Source organism: Pelecanus crispus, chromosome Z, assembly GCF_030463565.1.
Source record: "Pelecanus crispus isolate bPelCri1 chromosome Z, bPelCri1.pri, whole genome shotgun sequence".
Classification (NCBI taxonomy): Eukaryota; Metazoa; Chordata; class Aves; order Pelecaniformes; family Pelecanidae; genus Pelecanus; species Pelecanus crispus.
In genome coordinates this window covers 73272875-73293730 of record NC_134676.1, presented here as the reverse complement: position 1 = coordinate 73293730, position 20856 = coordinate 73272875, and the positions used below count along the sequence as shown (strand labels likewise).

The following is a 20856-nucleotide window of genomic DNA, read 5'->3' as shown; positions in this document are numbered from 1 at the left end:
AGAATTGTCCTCTTTTTCCTTCCAACCCATAAGGGGGCAAGTCTCAAGGACTCTACCACCTGCCTGTTAGATAAACTATTAAACTAACCTGTCTGAAATTGTACAGCTTATCAATTTAATACAAAGTTTTGACTGGAAACAACAAGGGTTTGTGCTGTACCCATGCAGATAGAAGCCGCCTTTATCATATTTGTTGATCTCTAGATTTTCTTGAGACTTTTGAAGAGGTGAAGAATCAGGAATTGGAACGAAAGGCCCAAATAGAAGCTAATATTGTTGCACTCCTGGAGCACTCAAGCAGGGTAAGTGCATTTCTCTCCTCCTGTGGCAAGCTAGGAGGTCAGAAGCACAGAACAGGAGAATGAATGGATAAAGAAGGATGGTTTTTTTATACATTATCCAGTCAGTATCTGCATAATAATCTCTTAAGAGGATTAAACATTAAACCATGTACAACTGTAGTTTAAAAAAAAAAAAAAAAAAAGATTTGTTTAATTTGTCTTCATTTCTGGGGAAGGAGTTTTGAACATTAGATAATACTTGTGACCAGAATAAAAGAAAACTTTGCATAATTGCTGTAACTCATCATCATTGCTATAATGTATATTATTCCATTCATGATAAACATTTCAGAATACTGCAAATAAAACTATTGCAATGTTTTGTTTGCCTAAAGTCTGCAAATCTCAGTTCATGGGTATTCTGTCACTACTATTAACTAACTGACAATATTCCAGTTGTCTCTCTGATCTACTAAAATTATGTCTGGAAAACCCTGCTGTGTAATATTTAATGTAAACAGTTTAGAAGTTGTTCCCATTTGCAGTCTGCCATTTTTTTGCACTTTCAAACATTTTTTTATTTTAACATTTTTGGTACTCATGGATGTTTTTATCTTATAGAAATCTTTCAGCTGAGTAGTACTTTGATTATATCATCACTTTAATTGTCTTCTAACTCTTTCATTGTGGTATACCATAAAGTACATTTTAGGCAATGATACTTACTTTGAAGAGATCGATATGGCAACACAGTTTATACCTGCTGCATTTTTGTTTCATCTTCACTGGCTTTTCAATATATCTTTTATCAAAAGTTGGCAGAATGAAAATCATTCACATTTAAATCCATTCAGGTTATTTCCAGTATTTTGTAGTCTTTGTAGTAGAAAAGCCAAATAATAGACAACGCACTACGTCAGGAGAGTTTTTCACTTGTCCAGTTACCGTTTGTTGTTTCAAAGATACAGCATGTTCACATTATTGTTATTGGTAACACACAGAATGTGAATCGTATGAAACAAATTTCATCTGTTACCAATCAAGAGCTGAAGATTATGCAGGAAGACCTCACTTTCAAATCAAATGAAATGCAGAAATCACAGAGCACTGCTAAGAATCTGATTACAGGTGAGATTAGCAATGAATTTTCAAATTCATTCCTTAAAAAAATTAAACTTACCTCAGTTGTTACACTAATAACAAGTACAAGATCAGTGATCTCCAAATATTAAAATATAGTGGCAAGTTGATGAATTCAAACTCTTGTGGGTAACAAGTTATTTATATTCCTCAGGAGTATTTAACTTAATACCATCAGTAAATGATGAGCTTACTTGCACAGATATATGTTAAACATGTATTTTAATACAGGGGCACAATGTTCTTTGAGCTAGAAGTTTGACTTTACTAATATTCACCTCAAAATAAATGTTTTTCACAATCTTAAAATAGTGTTTAAGAAATCGAGGTAGAGAATTCCACAGTTACATAACCATGTATTATATGTAAATGTAGTTCTTAGTATCACTTACTTACGGTTTCTGCTTTTCTAAAGGGGTACGTACCATGGGAGAATAACTGGCAACCATAGCGAATAGCTCTCAAATTCTCAGGCTTTGATTCTGCAAAGTGAATATTCATTTTGACTTCATTTTGGAAATACACAAATACTTAAAATTAAGTGTAAGAATCTGCAGTATCTTGCCTATAATTTCAAAAAGCAGACAGCATTTTTCTTTCATTTCCGTAACAAGTATCTATTTAGTTCTTTATTTGCACTGTTCATAGTGGAATTGTTCTCATAATTCTAAGCCGTTGCCAATATCATTATTGGTTCAGCAAGCCTTTCCTTGTTTGTTTGGCTGAAAGGAAGGGGCAGGAATTAAGAACCATAAATCATTCTGTTAGAAGGTTATTACGTGCTGTACTTGTTAGTAATTTTCAAAATAGGAGCCTGTGTTATAACTTCAAAGTAGTTACGTGCAAATAAGAAGTTGTTATGCACAAAGTGTTACAGAAATTGATTGTTCCGTTGCGTGTTTGAACATTTTGTGTTTGCTTGTTCGCTTGTCTGTGAATACTCATTTTGCAATTCTAGCGTAGTTTAAAAAGCTGGGCCATACATTACAAGTTCAAATATGACTTTTTGTCCTGTCATGTAAGCATCAATTCTTACTGCTTTACAATATAAGGATGTTCCGGAAGCACATAGCACTATAGAGACATTATTGAAAGACATATTTATTTCTTTGCAAGGGGAGAGAGGGAAGTTACCGTACATAATTTTCAACAGACCATTTAAATGATTCATAAGTAAACTTCTGAAAGCAAGAAATCACAGATACTGTAATAAACAACTTAAGATTCTTTCAAAAATACCGTGAATGTTCAGTTTGCACAGTTAAAGTTCTTCCTAACCCTTGAATTATAGCACAGTCATCTTCAGGATTCTTTTGTTGTGATTAAAATCTGGATTTCCATATTTTCTTGCCGTAGCAAAGATAAAAAAAGTCCACCAGCAGAATCCTTAAAAAAAAAGGGGGGGGGGGGGGGGGGGAAGGGAAGAAAAGGAAACCATGAAGAGTAAACAAAAGTGCTGATGGTATGGTTTCCCAAAAACATTTCCCTGGGTCACTGTAGTTTGGTCTGAGAGTTTGCTACTGTGTACACACTGCCTGCTAGACGCTGCCACTTCATGGCGTATCAGAAGGAACTAGGCTGCATCCTCTTCCTGTCTCTTCCCCTAGAGAAGTTTTGAGGTTTTTTAGTTTTGAGTTTTTTACATGACGGATAAAATTCACCCCTTCCCTTTTCTTCCCTTTATTCCAGAAAGTGTGAATGGATAGGAATAGCCCATTGCTGTCTCAACATAGTTTTTATCAGTATATAGACAAAACAGTCTAAGAATCCTTTCTGGCTTTTTGGCATTTATGTTATTATTAATCTTTACAGGTAAAATAAATCCCAATTAGTCAACTATGTTTTATTTTAAAATAACAAAATATAAATATTAGAACAACTATGCCAAAACCAAAAATGCTGTGATTAGGCCTAAATAAATCCTTAAGAAAATTTAAAGTTGTTTCCTGCTATTTCTCTCCAATTTGAATTATTTATATTTTATAATTCTATTTCTTACCATTCTTAATGTTAAAGCCCTAATTTACCGAGGTCCTTAAGCATTTGTCTGTCTTTAAACCGCAGTGCCGTAGGAACAAGAGGAGTAGAGCTGTGGTCTGTTCAGTTGTGTTTTAGGATCTGACATAGACCAATACCAGGAACTTCAAAGTGAAACTATTGGCAGTTATGAAATATTCTAGACACAGGGAAAGTGTTTTCTTAAGCCCTTTAGGGTGGAAGACAGCATAAACATTGAATCACAGACATGCAGTGCAGTTCCAAACCTTTTATTTTTAAACCCTTCTTTTTACCGGTATGGAAATTTTTTGTATTTATGTAAGTGCTCCTTGCACATACAGGACCCTTTCAGTCTTACGTTAAGGAAGTGTGTTCCTCAGGATAATTACATATTGTACACAAAAATCTTGGCTTGTCTTTTTTTTTATTTTGAGGTTCTTAAAGAAATCACCAAAGCACTCTGTAATAAGCCAGAAATGTTGATTAAAGCCAATATTTCACTCTAAAAAATGAGAAGAGATGAGTACCAAAATCTTGCTATGACAGGTTTTGATCAGGTGAGATTTTTCCCAAATAATTCCACTAAGGAAACGATACCCACCGTTGTTGGAAAGGTGAACTCTCTCTGTCACAAATACACATCCACTCCCTTCTGCCATAAAGATCTATACTGCCTTGGTTAAGCTGGGGAGAAAATTTCCTACCCTTTTTCCAGATGATCGGCACAAATATGAGTGTGTAAGCAAAATATACCATGATTCCTAGTTTTTACTTTCATTATAAATAATCCAGCCACCAAGCCAGGAAACATGAAATTGCTACTCTCCCCTTAACTGGTTTAGTGGTGGGCTTGGTAATGTTAGGTGAATGGTTGGACTGGATGATCTTAAAGGCCTTTTCCAACCTAAACGATTCTATGATTCTATAATCTATGCCGAGAGAATTTTCTTCGTGCTGTCTCAGCCCTCCCAATAGTCCACTTTGCCTGATATTTTAGAATGTAGGGAAAACTCCTGCATTATTTATATCATTCTTCTGTGTCAGACACAGTTCTGAAACATAAGATTAGGTAGCCATGTGTTTGAATGTTCAGGAACATGAAGAAAATACAATGACAAGGCTGCAGGTCAGAAAACCGTCAAAAACAAGTCTAGCCACATCGAGCCCTTCCACACTCAGGGTGGATAACTTATCCCCAAAACTGGATCAAAGTATATTTTTTATTTTGTGTATCTTTATTGTGTCCTCTCTTTCGCATCTCATGTCTCAGCAGTTTCAGTTTTTACCTCTCTCTTCATATAAGAAATCATCCATACTACCAACTCCTTTAATTACCTGTATCTCTGGTGTTTCTTCTTAATGGATTGTCAGAAGTAAATGCTGTCTATTGTAGTACATGCTCAATTTGTAAGCTATGACAGTTCTTACTCTGTGGAGATATGGAAGTGTTCTCCTGTACAGAACAAATGTTTAAAGCAAATTTGGCTATTTACTCTCATAAAACTAAGTTTTATCATATACAAGCAACATAAATGAAAACAACATGATGCTAAAAAACTAACAAAAATATATTTTTTTAATTGTCTGCATTATTGCAGTCAACTTTTTGTAAGGTATCACCACTGCTTTAAGACTTGAAATTGACTGATGCTATAAACAACTGTAACAATAGAAATACCACAGTGTGATATAGAAAATCACCATATTTTCATTAGTCTTCACTATGGAGTTTAATACAGTAATTGTGATATAGGAGTCTGTCTTATGGGACGATTGTGAAGATCAGATTGTTTTCATTCATTGACATTAACATTCCCATGAATATCAAAATCAGAAAGATATGCAGGAGCTGTTTGTATTGCGTAAATATAGCATAAACCTGTATATACCGGGCAATGTATTATGAAATAAAAAGTACTGTTAATTAGAGATTGTGTATCTGGTGATCTAGAGAGTCAAAAACTGCAGATGGACCTACAGAAGATGGAACTCTTGGAGGGCAAGATGGTTGATGAACTGGCTTCTCTTAAAGACAAAATTGAACAAACAAAAATGGAGTTGGAGGTCTATAATAATTTGCCAGCTCTGAAAGCATCAGGAGAAGAGAAGAAGAAGGTAATGAAAGGACTGAAAACTTGGATTATACAGAACTTGTGTGGTTTTAAGCACCTAGTGGAGGGCAATCCAGGTCTATAACTGACAATCCTGACTGACCAGTGCAGATGAATCCAAATGCTTCTCTGCTTATATATGTGACTTACTAACTGGGTACATGTAGCAGGCTATCAGCTAGATACCTTCTGATAACTTCCTTCCACAAAATTTCCCATTTATTTTAGTGATTCATCTGAACTTTTCTGCTATAACTTATGGCTACCCATGAACCACAGAACCCAAACAAAAAAGAAAAAAATCTAACCTGTGCGTATTTGCTCTAAGACAAACTCCATCTAGAGCACGTCCCATTTTACATGTGATAAATTTCCTACAAATTCTTAACATCAGCGTTCCCACTTGTGCTGATATGGTATGGTCTAAGCCTACAACTTGGTCGTAACCATCGAATATTATCTTTAGGATACGGCATGTGTTGCTAGAGAAAAGCCTTATGAGTTCTTTATGCATATGATCCTGTTCTGAAAGGAAGAAAAAGTAGTATCTTGAAAGCTGAATTAAAATAATTTGTCTGTAGCCCACAGAAAATGAACTCATCCATTAATCAGTTTGATTTTTTTCCAACTAGAGACTCCAGGATGACAAAGAAAAATTAACAAAACGTAGCCATGCTTTCAAGAAAATAATGGAACACTTGAATACAGAGTATGAAACACTAAAAAGAGAGCTGCAAGAGAATGAGACACATTCTCAGGTATAGCTCAAACTACATATTATCTCTTCAGTTGTTTCTATCACCGTTTCGGTTTTCTTACACACATGAAGCATTAGGTGGATGGAATCAGTTTATTCCTTCTCAGGGAGTTTTCAAAGTTATGTGTTGTAAATGCATAGCCATATTTTCTGTTTTCAAACAAAAGTTAATATCATGCCAATAAATTTCTTGTAAGCTTTGGATTTCAAAGTTGCTAGGCAGAGGTCTGTCCGAGCTGAAAAATTGTGTGAATCGTTTGTTTAAGTGTTTGTACTAATCTTGCTCAGAACTCTTCCCTTTTGCCCTTCCTTTGCTTGTGGAGTTTTGAGGACCAACTTAGAAAGAAACTACAGGATAAAAAGTAACTACTAATTAGATAAGATCCCTCTTGCTTTTAAAGTTATGGTGGTAAGTTTTTTCTTGCAACCTGTACTATTCCATTTCCCTTTTTCCAGTCCTTCTGCTCCTTGCAGACCACTGAAGTTTTAAGGTTTGTTCAGGCTTCTTTAAACCCAAGGAACTTTGGTATATGAGTATATTTTCATTTGCATTTCAAAAGTGAATCAGGAAAGAAGATGTTTATAAACTCTTGAGCAGCTTTGGTTCTTCCATTGTAAACACCCATAAATTGCTGTCTTTTTGGCAACAGAATTTTACTGGCATATAGGTTTGAATGCACAGGGGGAAAATGGATAACCTCAAAATAAGCTGAAAAATGGAAATCGATTATTTTCTCTGTATTTCACTGGGTTTTGTTGTTTCAGGTTGTTGAGATCTTTGTCTTTTGGAACTGTTACTTTTTTCTAATTCAGTTAAAAGCTGAAAGTGATATTTGTACATGTTTAAGTTAACTTCCTTTTGGAGTGAACTTTATGCAGCAGATGAGGGGCACAGTTCTAAATGAGGAGGTATACATATACACTTGTAGCATATGAGCATTTTGGGCTAGCTCTAGGATGATGATATAAATCCCCAAAGCTGCATGCCAAAGTCTGCAAGACTTCAGATATTGTATATTTTTTATGCCAAGATCAGATTCTTACTCCTAGAGATTATGTAAAACAGAAATGGATACCCAGCCAGTGTTAAGGTACTTGCATAATGGTGCTAAAAAGTTTACATTAAAATAGTTGTACAGCATTTCTTCAGTTCATTAAGCTGTGGCAGTTCTATTTCAATGTGTGAAAAAAGGATTTGTTTGTTTTTTATGTCATCAGTATAAATGTCATGACAGTGAATAAAGGTATGTCTTAAAATAGCTGATTAGTTGACATGCATCAAGCATTTTGAAGTACAAATAGTGTTTATATATCTTGAGGGGTTTAGGTGATTTTGCAAGCAGTTGACTGTATGAGTTGTGGCATTCAAGGAGTTACTATAAAAATGCATGGAATATTTCTTTTGTTATGTATTAGTATTTTAAACCTAGGCTCCTTTACCGGCTGTATTGCATGTAGCAACATCTACAAAGGGGGCAATAAAAACGGTAATTGGTCAGAAATGTCATATCTTGGAAATAAATGACTGCCATGTTGCTGTGAACCAGTACACTAGATAACTGATTCTTCACTGTAAGATTTATTTTGAGTAGTACAGCAACTATTGTCATATCTTCTAGCTTAAGAATAAGCTGTTAGGTAAAATGTCACAGTATTTCCCTAATTTATTACTTTAGTTTCCACTGAAAGTTTAGTCTCAGAATGATTTTCACTATTTGCATTTAAAAATAACATCTGCATATCTTGAAATGCAGAACTTTGAACAGTAGCATCAGAAAAACAAATATTATAAAATTGTATTGTAAGGAAGCAGCCATCGATATAATGTCCACATTAGTTTCCTGTTGATGCTGAAAGTATTGAAGAAGTGCCAGCACTTAACCCACACTGCTACAATCTTCTCGCTGCAGCTCTGTTCTTATCACAGCTTCTGGCATCAGACAGGAAACTTAACTATGGAAGTAAGGAAGTTTCTTCTGTATAGCTCAAAGTCCAAGACAGTGTCAGGAAATATTGTATCTTTGGTGATTTTAGATCTTACTGATTTTAAGAAGAGATCATTTAAATGATATGCAGTATAATGAGAATTAGTATCTCCCTGCAGTGTTCACCTTCTTACTTCTGACTTGCTTACACATTTCACTATATGACAGGTCTTGAATTCTCAATCTGATTTTTTCCATCTACCACTGTAGTTGCATGCAGTGCTTTTATATAAACAGATGTATGAAGTGCTAAATTATATACAGGTTAATCATTGGCAGCTTTAAAAATAATTTTGCCATTGTTTCTCATTTCTGTGGGTTTTTTGTGAAATAACTTTGATCTTATCAAGTGATAGAGTACAAGGTATTGATACAACATTTTTTGGAGATTCTTTGTATAAAGTACATGTGTAATAATTATCATTTTCATTTTTGGCTATTTCTGTGTTTTTAGCTTACAAATTTGGAGAGGAAGTGGCAGCACCATGAGCAAAATAACTTTATGATGAAGGAATGTATCCTTTTCTTTAAGGAATACAGTAAAATTCATGCACTGTATTAATTGAGGAAGAAGTCTGTTTCCTCCAGCAGAATAAGACAGGACGGAATGGGGAGCAGGAGACAGGGGAGGAGGGGAAAGGCAATGCTTTGCAAATATCTGGTTAGCTGACAGATATTATATATAGCAAAACTTGCATGTGTTGTCTGAAACAATTTTACAGGGTCCTAAAGCGTAAGATTTGTCTTGCAGTCTGGAGTTTTTCTTGTTGGGTCAATTTTGTCATTAGGTTTCATACGAAGATCATCTTCACATCTGTCCAGTCTTATCTGAAATTATCCAGCAAGTGTAGTATTGTTTGAAAATCTGTATAGCATGGTGACTCTGCTTGGTATTTTGCAGTTTGAAAACACCATAAATATCAATGATGAAATAGTAAATAACAAATTGTATGCATATGTATTTCTTATAAAATAAAAGACGAATGGCATATTAGAGGGAAAAAAATCAGATAAATGTGGTAAGATACAACAAGGAGATGCTTTAGCTGCAAAATAGGCTGGGATGGGGGAACTGCATTGTAGCTCTCTCATTATGTGATGCTAATTAAAGAGCTACATCCCACTAATCATATAAGACCTTCCAAAACATCACCAAAATCTTATTTGCTGCAAATGACTTTCATAAGGTAGTTTTTTGAAATTAGCAAAAGCACTAAAGTTTTTCAATATTAATTGATGGTTCTTGTTGTTTTGTACTATTGTCCATAGTTATTGTAGAGATCTGAGTAGGGCATAGTTGCACTTTTATATTCTAGGGACTTTGAATTCACTGCAATAAATCCACTTCTTTAAAATTATTTAGGAAACAAAAAATCTGAAATCTCAAAGATGCGTAGAATCACTGTTACATGATTATAGCACAAATATAATTGGTAAAAGTAACAGCAAAACTAGACTGTATCATCCAGTGTTGTGTCTTGGACAATAGACATTGCTACATGTCTCAGAAAATGGCACAAGAATATATTTCAGGCAATTCTGTAATAGTGTAGCCACTGGGAAAAATAAAAAAATATAGGATCTGCATATAGCATTATCTTCTTCATATACCAAATATCCCATTTCTAGTATCTGGTAAGTGCTCTAATTCTTAGAAGAAATCTGAAGAAAGTCTTGGACAACATAATGTAATCGGAGCCACCTCTTCTATGAAGAAGGATCTACAGGAATATTTTATTAAGGCAAGGATCTTGGATCCTATTTTTTCTAACAGAAAAAAAATCTAGAACAAACCAAGAGAAAAAGTTGATCAGGATATTAAAAGTGCCTCTTAACTTGCTACAATGTATGACCTATCCAAGTGCGGACCCTTATATATGGAGTTGTATGTCTGCTTGGGCTAGTGGGAAGAAAGGTCCTGCTTTCTTGGACTGGGATTTTTGTAGCCAGAGTTCTAAAGTGCTGGACTGTAAGGCTGTAAATAGCTGAGTGCTTTGAAATGGGTTTTGTTTGCAATGTAACAATGGGCAGTCTTCCATGAGGGACCTGTTGCATATATATACAAAACCAAAACTGACTTAGGCATGTAATCTCTTTTTTTACCACACTTGGCATGAGATGGCAGCTAGTAAATTGGTGTAAATCTTTTAGACCCAATTTGAGTTTTTTCCATTGTTTGCAACCCTTGACAGTTTTCACAGAAGGAAACTGACTGTGTTGTGGTTCCCTTATAATCTCTAATTATGCTAATATTTATACTGGCAGTTTGTTTCCTTAATTCTTTTAATCAGTCATAGCAACAAAAAGTCAGGAGAGTGACTACCAGCCAATAATGAAGAACGTGAGAAAGCTGGTCACAGAATACAACAGAGCTCTCATAGAAGCTTTACAGAACATCAAGAACTGAACCCAGGCACTTCCTTCCTTCCCCAGTGGACCAACAATGAGAGATGTGCACAGGCAGCATGGAAAGCTGCACTACTGAGCTCATTTGCTCACTGCTACGGCAACAGATATTCTTAAAAGTATTTTTCCAGGTTTTTAGAAGTCACGGGTTTTAATAGTATCCCTCTTTTTGCAACATTAAAAAAATTTAGAAATAAACTTCTGAATTTTAGAAACTTGTAGAAATAAAAAGGAAATACTGTACAGTGAGTGTAAAGTCATCAGAACATTTTAATGAGGCCCATTGCTGGATTGCATCTCAAATGTGGAACTTAAGTCTGCTTTACACAATGGATCTCTGATTGTCTTGTAGTCCTATCCCTGCCAAACAGAACAGGAGTTTGCCCTGAATAAGAACTGACTGACAGGCTCTCATATGGATTATCTTAAATGAAGTGTATAATAAGATAAATGGTAATATCAGCATACCATCCCTATTTAAATAGCAATTTATAACATGTAAGGAAAACATCTAAGGATGCATCCTTTTAAGTCAAATTGCTTAATAGTATAAAGTCTTACAATAAAAGCAAATGTGCTTCGGATCTGTCAGCAATTTTTCATTTCCCAGTGGAGAACTGATTAACTTCCTTACTTTCTATTTTTTTAATGTAATTATAAGGAGACAACTGTGATAAAAAGTAGTGAAACATAGCTAATACTGATCTTGTATGGAGCATTTTACTTTTGTAGTATTCACCAATAAAGGAAATAACAAGGAAAATTATTTATGTTCTGCATTTTTTTTTCCTTAGGTTTCAAGCTGTAGTGTCATATGCAACCTCTATTTTGACAAAAATACATAGAGTTTCAACATAGAACAAAAACAGGACTGATAAGGAAATAACAATGTGCTTTATGATACAGAAATTGCAGAAAATGTTTACATAAAATAAAGTTTCCATGTATATATTTCCCTCACATTCTACATGCAATGTAATTATACACTACCTATTGATAATTTCCTCCACCTGGTATGTTGTAAGCTAGTCCTGATCAAAGAGAAAAAAGCACAGTTGACTATAGATAGGAATCTTAGCCAGACAGTAATCTAGCCTTTTACAAAAAATAATTAAAACCAGTGGGGTCTGAATTTATAGTTGTTCTGCTCTCTTGAGAAAAGTTTCCCAAAAAAGAAGTAGACTGTATGCTTCACTTTATAGAACTGGAGTGGACAAAGGATTAGAAAATGCACTGAGTCCATTAGAAGTTCTGTATTTTTGTCACTACATTTCTCCAAATCTATGATTTTCATTTTGAGTATAGAGAGGTATGTAAAACAAAAATATTGAAGATTCTTGCAGAGAGCACTGTGTTTCCAAATTCAGCACAGTAAATGCTGTCGCTCTGTATATTTATGTCTGTATAATATTTAGAGATAATGGAACAGGATTTCTATAAACCAAGGACTGTTATCTAGGGGAAATTCCCACTAATGTCTCTTCCTTCCTGTCAAAGTTTCAGCTATTCCAGAGAGAGCCCATTATTTGCTGAGATAAAGTTGAAGTCTAATATTCTCACCAATCAAACCATCAGCCGGAGAGATCACCTCCTGAATTCCACTTGTGCTACAATAACATATTTTAATGAACAAAGGAAAAAAGCTGCAGACTGAATAAACAGACTGCTTTAAATTCGCTTTCACTCAGCGATGGTTTTATTCCTTCGTAGTCATTCTGTAAGATAGCATGGTAAAGTTTACAGGTTTTTGTTGTGTTCACTAGTCTGTCATAAAAGCCCTCTTTCCAGCATGCTGTTGTTTTCCGTGTTCTGTTGAAGGTTCTCCAGATTACCTGTTTCTGTCTGAGAATGTCATCAATTGTTCCTTCTTTTAACAGTTCATCCTTACGGTCCTGGATCATGGTCATAGTGCCGTGGCTGAAAAGAACTGTATGGATTCTAAATGGTGAGCTACGCAGCAGGCATTTGATCTCCCTCTAGGAAATTAATCACTCATTCCCAGTAGTGAGCTGAGTATATTGTATCCATACCTAGCTCCTAACGTCTCAGTGAAAATAACCTTTACTTTAACTCTTTTTATCTTTTTTTTTTTAATACAAGTTTAAGTACTAGACACACGGCGTTCTTTCACCAAAGCTCCTGTGTGTCTATCAAGACACTAATTCAGTAACAGGTCTCTCTACCCAGGCAGCCTTTTATGCGTTTTATCCTATGACTTGAAACTGAGAGGACATTAATTAAGTGGCAGCATCTATGGGGTGGAAGAATTTAAAATCTTTTCTGCTCACCTGTCTCACCAGGGCTGGGTAGAGGTAAGGATCACCTGCCTCAGCCTGCTGGCAATATTCTTCCTAACACGCCCCAGCATACTGTTGGACTTTTTTGCCATGCATTGCTGACTCATGGTCAGCTTGGTGTCCACCAGGGAGCACCCCAAGGTCCTTCTCAGCAATGTTGCTTTCCAGCCACTCAGCTCTGAGTGTGTATGGGTGCCTGGGTTGTTCCTCCCCAGGGGCAGGACTGTGCACTTACCTTTGTGGAACCTCATGAGATTCCTGTCTGCCCGTTTCTTCAGCCTGTTAAGGTCCCTCTGAACAGCGGCACCCCCATCTGGTACATCAGCTGCTCCTGCCCAGCTTTGTATCATCTGCAAACTTCTTGAGGGGGCACTCTGACCCAGCATCCAGGTCATCAGTGAAAAGGTTAAACAGTGTTGGCACGAGTATCCACCCCGGGGTGCTCCACTACTGACTGGCCTCCAGCTGGACGTTGCGCCACCAATCACACAAGCCAGTTTTCAGTCCACCTCACTGTCCGCTTACCTAACCCATACTTTGTCAGCTTGTCTATGAGGATTTATGGGAAACCATGTCAAATGCCCGGCTAGTTTTGAGGTAAACAACATCCACCCTTCTCTCCTTGCTCACTGAGTTAGTTACCTACCAGGTTGGTTAAGCATAATTTCCCCTTCATAAATCCATGCTATCTACTCATGATCACCTTCCCATCCTTCATGTGTCTGGAAAGGGTTTCCAGCATAAGTTGCTCCATCTCCTTCTCAGGGATTGAGGTGGGGCTGACTGGCCTGTAGATCCCTATCTCATTCTTCTTGCTCTTCCTGAAGATAGGAGTGACACTTGCTTTCTTTCAGTCTCCAGAAGCTTCTCCCTGTCACCATGGGAAAAAAATAAAATCAAGAATGGCCTCACAACACCATCAGCCACCTCCATTTGCACATGTGGATGAATCCAAACAAGCCCCATGGACTTATGTATGTCCAGTTTGCTTAAAAGTTTCCTAACCTGGTCCTCCTCCAGGAAGATCCCACTTGAGGCATTAGGATACCAGGTGTCACAACGTCTGCCACTCCAAATCCCATTTAAATTTTGTCAAAAGGAACATGCAAAACAGTCACAGAATCCTGGTATTTCCTTAGAGATTTATCAAAAGATAGAAGATCTACACTTGCATTGCCTTCCTAGAGAAAGCTGTTTGGGAATTAACCATTGCTACTTGTCACAGGGGAGAAGTATTGAGTGCCTTGTGATTTGCATAAAGGGGTCTTTACAGGTTGCCCAGAGAAGTCATAGCTGGAAACAGTCAAGGTCAGGTTGGACGGGGCTCTGAGCAATCTGATCTAGTGGAAGATGTCCCTGCTCATTGCAAGGGGCTGGACTAGATGACCATTAAACGTCCCTTCCAACCCAAACCATTCTATGATTCTATGATTCACTGGCACACTGCATGGAAATAAGCATTTTGTTTCAAAATCTTCAACCAAAGTGTCTGTTATTTCTATGCTATGTTTGTGCTTTGCATGAGGATGAGCATAGGAATGACTGCCCTTATTCCCAGCTCATGATGGGATGACACTGCACCAATCTTGTTCCTGTATTCAGGGATATCATCATATCTCCAGGCAAACTGTATTTTTGCTGCAGGCAAGAGTTAATCCTCTTGCTGGTCTTCCTGCTTCATCTTACCTTCACTCCTTTTCATTGTGATAAAAAAAAATTATTTTTCTTTCAAAATGAGTTGATTTTTTTCCTTGTGTTAGTGAGCTTAGAAGACAACATGCAGCACTCCTGTGAGCAATTCTAGACAGGCAGAACACATTCTTTTTTAGTTCTTTCTGCCTGAAGACATTAGTTAATATTAATGCTTCTTAGTACTGGTATGCGCTGTTTCACAATCAGAGGGATATGTTTCCAAAGTGAGGTTATTGTAAAGTCTTTCAGTGTACTTCTATTTTCCTGCTGCAAGTGTAAAGCAAAAATACAAGGCATAAGGCAGACCTTATGATGAGGCACTAGCCAAAAGTATATCTTGGTTTGAGGAGAAAGGTATTCAAATGCTTACTTTATTCTGCCAAGTATCTGCTTGGAGTGAATTCCTTGGAAATATGTTTCATAGTGATAAGGAATCTGGGTGGGGTGGACATGGCAATGGTCTGGAATGAAAAAAAAACCCCTCAGATCCTGAAAGAGATCATAAAATTGGAGTTCACTTGAACACATGTACAACGGCGAATACTAGCTGAATGCTATAGATATATATTGTAGGTGAAACTGCAGCCAGAGCAGTGCTGTGAAATGCAGATTGATCACTGGGAAGGGGAACTGAATTACTCTCAAACAAAACAGTGGTCATCTTTTTCTTCTTCGGTAAAGAGGAAGGAAGCCTTTAAGCATTTCATAACTGCAGAAATGATCTGAATTCAAATCCCATCTTTGATCAATCATTCATTGGGATTGGCAGAAGTTTGGAGCAGAGGAAGAAATGTTCCTTGTCCTGACTTGCGGTCTGCATTTGCAGGTTCTCCTTTCAGGAAGGAGGACTAACTGGACAATATGCCAAATGTGTGAAATGGAGGAAGCCTCCCACATTTGGAAAAAAAAAAGAGCCAGAAATGTAAAATGATCCACTCTTGTTTCCTCTTGTAAAGCTAATTCCTTGAAAGCCACATTCATTTAAAGTGACTGAGCTTGATTCACTGAGCACTGGTATCTTTGGATCGGGCCCAAGATTGCTGCTGTGCAGCAAAGGATGAGTAAGATGCAAGACCTCTGTCTCCATCATACAACATGAGTTTGCCGACAAATACTATTCCAAGTCGGGTGAGGGGGACTTGGCACCTCTGAAAATTAGAAAGAAGAAGAAAAAGTAAATAATGATTATAGCGGAAATTATCAACAGTATCAGTCACCCCAACAGTTATGCATGAGAGACAAAATTCCAAATAAAGCCTTCAAATTTTCAGTATCCTTCCTGTTCCTGCTTTTTCTTCCAATTTAAGTGAAGAGAGGGTAATTAATGGCTTGGACTTGTGTTCAAGTTTACTGTGTTTAATAATTTTTTAGAATTATTGAGCTGAAAGTTACTGAAGTTCTTTTCCTATATGCAAATCTACATTTTATCTTCTCACCTTGAGATGTGCATGTCTTTCACACTTCCATATTTCAAGAACCGCTAAAATTATATTGTTCAAACTCTCAAAAAAATTTGCCATTTAGCAGTCTTTCACACAGAGAGAAGACTGAAGTTAAAGCTGGAGCTTTCAAGAGAAGGAACTGTTACACTGCAGCTCACCAACATTGCATGTGTGGCTTTCCTATATCAGTACAAGATTTTAGCCAATTCCAGTGTGACATAAATTTGGAAGCAGAGCCGGGTGGATAGCAAATTTATCACAAAGTTGCACTTGTTGAATGCTGATTAAAGTTAAATAAAGTTAAATGATGCAGTCATCAAATAAAAATTACCATTAGAATCACATTAACAGTGTGAGATTAATTCAGTGGAAGATAGTGGGCCTTGCAAACAGGATTTTAAGAATGAGTTTTTGTAACCTTAATGGATGAAAATACTAACCCTGACATCTAATTAGCATGACCCATTTCCTGGTCCTTGGAAGCAACAGTCAGATCTGCCAAATTCACATGCATTAACTGGCTTATGCAATTAGTCTTTATCTCTCCAAATTGCACAGATATGAAACTCACCTCGTTAATGTTGGGCTACATTAGGCAGTTATATTTTTTTGCTGTGCATCATTTGGGGTGATTCAATGTTGGTATCTTAAAGACATTTGGATATACATTTGTTACCATTAAACAGACAGACACAGACTCCTTCATCCTTCAAAATGTACTGTAGAAAAATTAAATAGAAAAGCAGTAATAGAACAGAGGAGAAAAACTGTGAACTTTGTAGCTTCTATGTGAGCTCTGCTTACACCCTCTTGGATGACACCTCTTTCAGGCTGGAGAATCTCTTTCATCTCCAGACTTGTTTTGACTTTGGGGCAGCAGGAGTATTAACATCGCTTAAGTTTGTGCTCCCAAAATCCAATCAAATCTTGGTGGTGAAACAAAAGCTTGATTTGGGGTTAACTTTGCACATGTTCAGAATCACCTGTTTTAGCAGATCTTTTAAAAAGCAGAGCAGACATGCTTTAAAGTAGGAAAACAATGGGCTCAAAAAGCAATGACAACAAGGATGCAGTTTTGTCCTTTTCATACAAAGTGGGATATAACTGGCTTGCATAACTCTCACTCGTGTGACTTCATCTATGTGTTTGACATCATCAGTGGCCATCACTATTGCTGGCTCTTAACTTCACTTCTCACACTTGTCAGGCAAGAATAGGGAAACAAAAATATTTTTTTTGTCCTTCTGCTGACAACAGCCCATTCTAAAATCTACATAAAGCCTATTTCAGCAAAATACAAGGACGCACAAAGTAAAAGTTTCCAGAGTCAAACCGCCTGTTGTCCTTCACAATGACTTTATGGATACAGAGGCCCTAAAGGACTCCTGTGTTGTTTCATCAGCTGAACTTTCCCCTTGAGAGAAACCTGAGATTCCCACGAGATCCTGTGTTTAATTCCACTGTAGTAAATTCCATTTCATTTCACTAGCAGGGAAGACAGGAAAACACCTCCCTTTGGCTGAGGCTGTTCTGTTCTATTCTGCTCAATACTCAACTATTTTCCAGACTATGGTCTCCTGAAAATCCAAGAGAAACTCTCTTTTGAGAAGAACGCTGAGCAAAAAAACCTGATCATAGCTATGTGTGCAATCCTGAGTTACCTTTTGAGTATGCATATGCAGGAGAGGCAGTAGAAAAAGCAAGAAGCAACTGCACCTCCTCAGCACTGGCTGCCAAGTCAAGAGAATGAGCTGCAACAAAAAGCAGACTCGGTTATCTTTTCTACCCCACCTTAAATTTTCTCACAACCACCTATTATGATATCACTACTCCTCCACAGCATCCCTTCCATGTTACTATGAATTATCTTTAAGTATGTACTGCAGAAACCTTTCTTTCCCTCCAGTTTCTACACTGCCACTGCACTGCGTAGGGATTGTCCTCATCCTGACCACTTAGACCTGCAACAGCACATGTCCTCTACTGGCCACCTGGCTGCTACCTGTCATTTCCAGGTGATCCAAAATAGATGGCTTAGGGACTGTGGTTGGACTCAGTGGCATAGGCTGTTTTGCAGGGCAGAACTGTATCTGTTTAAGAAAAGAAGCTTAAACTCCATCATTTACAGGCCTCTGCTTCACATTAGCTGATTGCCGTGAGTAATAATTCCTAAAGTTCCTTTACCGCCTCCTACTAACACTTATTAAGATCACATCAAGGCCAAAGTAATGGCTTGTTTCCAAAAAGCATAACACAGCCAGACACTGCAAGAGGATATTTGCTTTCTGCTAACACATCTACCTGATTAAAGAAGTGCAGAGTGGCATTGTTTCTTTTTCCTCCTCACATATTTCCACGTGCTACAGCATGTATGAATGGATTGTCCTTGAGACAAGCATGCTGCTTATCTAAAGAGGAAAGCCTGGAGTCAGGAGTTCAGGGCACTTGACGTATCATAAAATTAGCCTTCAGCAAACAGAATTATGAAAAGCCTTGTTTAATGCTAGGGTTATATTTACATGTTGAAAGACAATTTATTTCCCTGCTGTAACTAATTTAAAAACTCATGCATGCCATTGTGATGGGTGTTAAGTTAGATGTGAATGCTGATATGTATTAATCAGCGGTTAACCACCAACAAAACTGATGTTCCTCAGGGGAACACTTTAGAAATCGCATGGGGTTGGACAGCCTTTCTGAGTCTTTCCAAGTACCTTTAGAAAAGACAAAGGGTGTAGTCCATGGGCCCCAAATACAGCTACATACCCATCTGAGGACGTGCCATGGACATGCTCATTGGTCAGCCCAGTAGTCAACAGCCTCTATCAGTCCCACATGCAACAAAAGCTAGCGTAACTCATATCATACTTTACTCTTCCTACCATCCTCACTTTTAGCCCAGTTACTTTTACCGGCAATCTGCTTTTGCCAGAAGGCTATTTCCAATTCTTCTGCTCTGTAATAGTGAATGCAGGCTGAGATTTAGGATCCTCTTGTTTGTAGATCTGTCAACATACGCTGAGGACAGGATAGCAAGAGATGGGCTCATGCATGGGATCCTGCTATGATATCGTTGCTGCTTGGTGGAGCAGACAGAAAATCCTACTGCATTTCTGTGTTGTTCAGTAATCAGAGGGATGATCAGATCATACAGTTGTTAGCTCACAGGACAGAAAATTGATATGACCTACTTTTAGGAAGACTCATACTCCAAAAACATGAAATATAAGGATCAAAATACGGAAGGTGGGGCTGGCAGACAAATATGAGTAAGAATAAGAGAACAGTGAAATCCTTTATATTCCACAGTCTAGCAAAAGCTTATCATGTGATTAATTTTTACTTCAGCGGGAGCAATAATCAAATGGTGGCACTCAAACACCTTCCAAATAGAAACACTTCTGAACTTGAACATTTAGTACACATAAACAAATACTTAGATGTTAGCTGAATTATTGATGCTGTTCTTTATTTCTTCATAAATGAAATGATATAATGAAACACAAAGCAAATACATGAGCCTGCTGAGGCTGGTATCCCAACCAAATTCTGACTTAGGTAAGTACATATTTCCTTTTTTCTGGCTTCAGCAAGTCCTTGCAATCTTTATTTATTTGTGGAGTATTGCATATTTAGGCTGTCCGCTCTCATCCTGGTGATAGCTGCCTTGTCATGGCAGATGAAATGACCCGTAGGCGGAGGCTGTTTCTTCAAAAAATAGTGAATAGCTGACCTGGCCAATTATGCATACTACAAAATCAGTATCAGCAGCAGTCCATATGCATTGCTTTGCATTTAGGTGCCTTAAAAATGGAGACATGATGGATTTCCACTGAGTGACCTGTTTATGCCCCAGGGAGTGAGATTTAAGTGAAAAGTTTAAAAACCCCCTCTAAGATCACAGTAATCTGGAGAACCACAGCCTTGACTGAAGTTGCTTAATGCCTCACTCCTCAGCAAATCAAAAGACACTGAAAAAAATTAACAATAGGCCATGTTAGAAGTAGGTTAAATGAGCAACACAAGAGAGTTATCCACTAGATAGGAATTATGATAATACTTAGTATCTGGTAAGATACTGGGGAGATATGGATTTGATGGGTGGACTGTTTGGTGGATAAGAAACTGGCTGGATGGTCACATCCAGAGGGTCGTGGTCAATGGCTCGATGTCCACATGGAGACCGGTGACAAGTGGAGTCCCTCAGGGGTCCATACGGGGACCAGTGCTGTTTAACAACTTCATCAATGACATAGAGAGTGGGATCGAGTGCACCCTCAGCATATTTGCAGATGACACCAAGCTGAGTGGTGCAGTTGACATGCCAGAAGTACAAGATGTCATCCAGAGGGACCTGGACAAGCTGGAGAGGTGGGCCTGTGTGAACCTCATGAGGTTCAACAAAGCCAAGTGCAAGGTCCTGCACCTGGGACGGGGCAACCCCCAATATCAATACAGGCTGGGGGGTGAAGAGATTGAGAGCAGCCCTGCGGAGAAGGACTTGGGGGTACTGGTGGGTGAAAAGCTGAACACGAGCCAACAATGTGCGCTCGCAGCCCAGAAAGCCAACCGAATCCTGGGCTGCATCCAAAGAAGCGTGGCCAGCAGGTTGAGGGAGGGGATTCTGCCGCTTTGCTCTGCTCTGGTCAGACCTCACCTGGAGCACTGCATCCAGCTCTGGGGCCCTCAGCACAAGAAGAACATGGACCTGTTGGAGCGGGTCCAGAGGAGGGCCACAGAAATGATC

General features: G+C 37.8%; 1 protein-coding gene across 1 annotated transcript in view; it reads left to right on the top strand.

Annotated features, from left to right (window-relative positions):
* The window catches only part of IFT74 (intraflagellar transport 74), a 42331-nt gene extending 30907 nt beyond the window's left edge, over positions 1-11424 (top strand). The window contains exons 16-21 of the mRNA XM_075726778.1: positions 205-302; positions 1283-1409; positions 5371-5534; positions 6163-6288; positions 8727-8787; positions 10564-11424. Coding sequence (XP_075582893.1) covers positions 205-302; positions 1283-1409; positions 5371-5534; positions 6163-6288; positions 8727-8787; positions 10564-10679 — 692 coding nt within the window. The 3' untranslated portion in view covers positions 10680-11424. The remainder of the gene's footprint in view (positions 1-204; positions 303-1282; positions 1410-5370; positions 5535-6162; positions 6289-8726; positions 8788-10563) is intronic.
* Positions 11425-20856: the final 9432 nt, after the last annotated feature.